This window comes from Limulus polyphemus, unplaced genomic scaffold (genome assembly GCF_000517525.1).
Source record: "Limulus polyphemus unplaced genomic scaffold, Limulus_polyphemus-2.1.2 Scaffold4509, whole genome shotgun sequence".
NCBI lineage: Eukaryota > Metazoa > Arthropoda > Merostomata > Xiphosura > Limulidae > Limulus > Limulus polyphemus.
In genome coordinates, this window is record NW_013670119.1 from 7742 (window position 1) to 13521 (window position 5780).

The following is a 5780-nucleotide window of genomic DNA, read 5'->3' on the forward strand; positions in this document are numbered from 1 at the left end:
GGGGGGGGGGGAGGGGGGGGGTAATTGTAGGAGGGTGCAACAATGATGGGAGCACCATTTATAAATATGCCATATTTTTCTAAAGGTGTACACTAGATCAATAAGTTTGTTATGGACCAAAATGTTCATTCATTTTCTGTAGTAATGATGAAAAATAATGAATATACCCGCATGGTAAGACTAACTTAAAATACGAAAGGTACATACAATTTTTCTAGTCATGAAGGAATGAGTATCCTTTTTTGTGTACAGATAAAAGTTAAATTCATTCCTTTGTTCTGGACTTAGAATGACTGCTCACCACATGCTGTATTCATTATGGTGAAGATGCAGATCTACGTCAGGTGATGAATGTTTTCAACAGCAACTCTTACTGCTGGATTCTCTATGTAACTCCACAATGGTGTCCAAAGATATGACTCTTCAGGCAGCATTTGAGAAATTAATTCTCTAAACAATTTCATTTAAGTCCAGGTAGACCATGTACAAGTTTTATACACTGTCATTCATGGAGACATCCTTGGCATTGGCAGCTTGAATAACATTAGCCCTTATGTCAGCAAACACCTGATATGCTGCTTGATCAAACAGCTATTCAGCTCACCCACACAAGCTTCGTAATACTGAACCCTGTAGCAGTGCTGAGCATTGATAAACAGGTTCTCCATTGCATTCCTATGGTAGAACCATTGTGGCAACTTTCTCTGTTAGGGAAGACTTGACTCTCTGACAGTACCAGTTTTGGACTTTTTTATAGACTTGTTAAATTCATCTAGTTTGTACTTAAGATTTTTCTTCATGGCACTGATACAAGCACTCATGATCTGAGTCATCGCTACGGCTTTTGCAAGTTTGACACCACTTGCTTACACACACAGAAAAAGATTCTTTACAAAATGCAGACCAAAAAATGACATCCCAGAGCTGTGTCACAGATGCTTAATTTGTGAACTCAGTGGAAATAAATTGTAAGGTCTCATGCAGTGTATTGTAGCTGTCGAGCATGACAAAGATGGATGTCATCCTGATTTTCCAATACATGAGACAGAACAATTACAAATTTTCACAATAATCATAACTTGCTACTATGTGCTTGTACTGTGACATAAACAGTTCTTGAACAAAGTCAAGTGTATTTCTCATTATCTGTCCCTACTTTGTGTAAAGTTGTAGGGCAAAATCCAAGTTGTAGTTTGTGCAGTAAAGTTAGATTGCCAAAGAACCCTTGATCCTCACTCCTCTCAAGGCAACAGACACAATAGCTGCACTGTCGTATGCTTGCATTTAAAGCCTGTCAGTTTGAGATTGCAGTGCAGCAAAATATCTTGCAACACATGGGCTATTATCTCTGCATTTGTGTTTTTCACTTGATACATTTCAGTAAAATCCTCTGATTCAGACTGGGACACCTGTCACAGCACCTAAATAGTCTGCTCTTTTTTGTTGACATCCTCTGATTCATCTGTGATTCTTAACAGCTCAACAAATTTGTTACATAAGATGCCATTTCTTTTCATTTTTAGTACTTCATTGATTATACCATGGCTTTGGATACTGTTCTAAGTCAATCCACTGATGTAGCTTGAGCACATTCTCTGCTCTAGTTTTTAGCAACTGAAGCAGATTGTCAACAATGTACATTTTCCCTTGAATACAGACTCCCGGATGGGTTAAATATTTCATGCTTCTCAGCTGCTCAAGTAGCATCATCCTGCCAACTTTTGTATCATGGTACATTTCCTGAATAACATTGTTGGAATGTTCACTTGCAGGTTATTGAAACATATCAACTTCTCAACAACCTCAGTATGAAAGTGGTACTTTGCATGCTTTTTTTTGTTTTTGTAAACTCTTCTTCTAGGTGCTAAAATCTTCATGCTGCATCTACAAAGTTGTGTTTCTGCCCTCATTTGTAAAAACGACAGTTTATCATGCTCTTCATGTCATTAGATGACTCATGAATATTTAGAAAATATTGATGATTGGCAAAGTTGCATTTTCGGAGATTTTGATCTCATAGTGATTTGCTTTACCAATGATCATTTTACTTCTTCTGATGTGGGGTGAAAGAGCATCTAAGTAGAGAATGCATCATGGCAGGTAGGTGTGGTTCCTGCGTGTGTTAGATGAAACTGTTGGTGATGGTGGTCTTACACAAGATGCTGTTACATTGTAGTCAGGTGGCAGCCCTACATTAGGTTATGATGTTTTTTAGTTTGGTGGTAGCCCTACATGAGATGCTGTTACACTAGTGGTGGTGACAACCCCAAATGAGATGCTGTTGCATTAGTGGTGGTGAAAACCCCGCATTGGTGGTGGTGACAACCCTAAATGAAATGCTGTTACATTAGTGGTGTTGGTGACAACCCCAAATGAGATGCTCTTGCATTTTAGTGGTGGTGGTGACAACCCAACACGAGATGTTACATTGTAGCTTGGTGGCGACAACAGTAATGAGATCCTAAGTTTTTTGAGGCATCATTAGATTCTAATGGAGGGTGCATAGAAGATGTCTTTTCAGCAATAATATGTGCAGTAGGATATTAACTGACTTCATTTCTTCCTTTGGGAGATCTGAGAGGGATATCTTTTGGAAGAAACAATGGTCATCTTGAGAAACTTAGATGCAGACTGCTTTAACTGTGCGTCTTTAATGCTTCCTTTGTTCTGCATGAGGCATAGTCTCACAGCGACATACAACTCCTATGAAACTGCATAGCCTCTGCAATGAAATTAAACAAAATTTATAATAATAACATTGACAACCCACTGGAACCTAGCATGGTTTGGTGTTTGGGAGCTCGACTAGCAATCTGCAGTTTACAAGTTCGATTTCTGTCACCGAACATGGTAGCCATTTTGGCTGTGGGAGCATTATAATATGATGGTTAATCCCACTTTTCCTTGGTAAAAGAGTAGCCCTATAATTACTGGTTGGTAATGTTGGCTAGCTGCCTTTCCTCTAGTCTATAACTTCTAAATAAGAAACAGCTAGCCCTATGCTAAAGTCCAAAACAAACATAAAACAAGACATTGCACTGCCAAATTACTCAATTTTTATAAAATGAACAAAGATAAACCTATTCTAGAAATGCTGTACTATAACGTTTACTTCTAAGTTACAATAGTGTAGATCAAGAGGAGCTGTTGTAAAGTTTGTATAAGCTTTTATCAGAATTAACTTTAAGACAATCTTGCGGTATATGATTCTAATAAACATTAGAAACAAACCAACTTTTCTGTCAATTAATCATTGAAACATGAGGCTCTAACAAGATCCACAACTGATTTCTACAATATATTCCAAGTTTACTAAAGCGATTTGGGCAAAAAAACTCAAAGTATCACATTAGGTGTACATAGCAACAGTGGCAACTAATCACAAGCATGTAGCCTAACTGCTCAGGTTAAAAACTTACAACTTTAAACAGCTTCAATATATATATATATATATATATATATTTATGAACAGTAGATACTGATCATTCTCATTCAAGTATAGGAAAGGCTGCAATCTGTAGATATCACCTAACCTTACTATTGAAGGACACTGCTATCTATATTCTTGCAGAACATGCAACATTACAGCCATTCATATCATGGACAGGATAGGTGTTATCTCCAGAGAATAACAAAAGAACGAAGGCAGCTGCAAAAAAAATCAACGTAACAACTTTCTTGTCCACATAATGTTAAAACTGCACGTATACAGAATAAACTATAAGTTCAGAATAATACTATATCAAAATAGAAAGATAAAAATACATAGTTTGTTCATATACTACACCATATTGACAAAAACAAATACAACCTAAAAATAAGAGCTTATGAATACATAGGATTATCAGTGAAGACTTGTGGGAAAACTGTTCAATTCTTCCTCTTTCTCTATACATTTAAAATAAATTGGAAATGTTGATTTTGACAGTATTACAATCTTAATATTTTATTCCAGAAAACTACACTACAAAATCTTTTCAGTTTAATCAAAATTTGTATAGTAAACAAGTCTTTTGTATATTTTATATATATATATTTTTTAATAATCTATACTTTGATATGTTTTTGTTTGCTTTTAGGATACTGATGACAGCATAATGTTGAAATGCTACAGTCATAATAGTTTTTGATCAGTAGAGTTGCTTCTTATGTCTAGTTGTGTAATAACATCAGAATTAAAATTTCTATTGTTATTGGTTCTAGAACTGAAACGAGATGATGGAACAGCAGTGAGTTTAGTAATCCATTTGATTTTTGTACATTTTAAAATAAATCCCTTTCTTCTCTTTTCAAAGCTGTTCCGGGGAAATTACTTCAGGTGAAGTATGAGAATATCACTACTACAACAATTTCTTTTGAATTTCTTGGTCCCAATGATGATGGAGGGTTACCCATATTGGCATATGTTGTTGAATACAGGAAAGAGAATGAGCCACATGAAGATGCTAAAATAAATTATTGGATAGCAGGTAATAATTAAAACTTCAGTCATATCTTTTCTCCTTTGTAACAATTTTAGGAGGAAGCAGTTCAAGATTCTTAAACCGAATTATTTGTGACTTTAACTTGTATATCAAACTAGTTTAAGACTTTTTAAATTTTTCTTACACTAATTTGTCATGGTTTATAGCCTATAGGAACATTCATATACCAAAGTCTAATTGCTGATTAGGTACAATTTATTTTAATGTTATTGCTAATAACAAAAAATAGTAATTAAACTTAAGTGATTGTATAGTTATGATTTTCACAGGTTTGTTCTAAATGCTTAATTTTATAAGATTGTATTTCAATATACATCTTAGAAAATATTCTATATTTTAGGTGACACTTTCAACAATCTCAATGTTTTTTGTTTTTTTTTGTAGGTTCACATTATATCCTGGAAAATCTACAACCGAGTGCAACGTACATGATCAGATTTGCTGTAAAAAATGCTGTTGGTCTAGGGATGTGGACAGAAGAAAATTTATGGAAAATGCCAGCTGAGTCTGCTCCTGCACCTCCGACAATCATCTCACCTCCTGAAAATCTGAGCACTTATCCAGACAAAATAGAGATTCACTGGAAGATCAATGAAGACAATGGGAGACCTATTGAGCTTTTTCAGCTTCGATACTTCAAGGTACTGACCTAATTTTCATAATTCAATATATTCATATTCTTGATTCCTGTTTTTCTAATTTTAAATTTGTTGCTCAGATGTTTTATTAATTTTTGGTATATTTATGCATCTTTTTGCATTTTTACTTTTATTATATCTCTATTAATGTTTGTATTTTCAAACTTTTTTTGTTACTACTTGTGTCTAACCAAGAATTTTTCATGTTTCTCTTTTATTTAGCACTACAGTCTATTTTTAATTCGTATCTCTTCTTCAAATACTGTCTAACTTTTGCTGTAGAATATTATTATTTTCCCATTTACTTCAGGATTTCATGGTTTTGGAAGATATCCTACAGTTTACTTGTATATTTGTTTAAATGCACTGACCTTTTGTACATTTATTTATTCCAATAGCAGATTATTAATAATTTTGTTAGTAACAGGAAATTATATAATGAACCAATCTTGAAATATCTTAACATTAACAATGTGGAAGAAAATAATGGGTTTTAGTGGAAAAAAAACGTTATAAAGCATGAATAAATTTATTAAAAATCAAACAAATAACATATACAACTAAGAATAGGCAATGTTTTCATTAATGTTTTCCATCTTCAACGTTCACAGTTTCACTGGTACAAGTACTGTATGAATTAGACGACATCATCTGTAAC

At 34.1% G+C, this 5780-nt stretch overlaps 1 protein-coding gene across 1 annotated transcript in view; it reads left to right on the forward strand.

The window, feature by feature from the left end:
• Window positions 1-5780, forward strand: part of LOC106471272 (fasciclin-2-like) — a 29132-nt gene that overhangs the window by 3000 nt on the left and 20352 nt on the right. The window contains exons 2-3 of the mRNA XM_022399882.1: window positions 4296-4469; window positions 4869-5125. Coding sequence (XP_022255590.1) covers window positions 4913-5125 — 213 coding nt within the window. The 5' untranslated portion in view covers window positions 4296-4469; window positions 4869-4912. The remainder of the gene's footprint in view (window positions 1-4295; window positions 4470-4868; window positions 5126-5780) is intronic.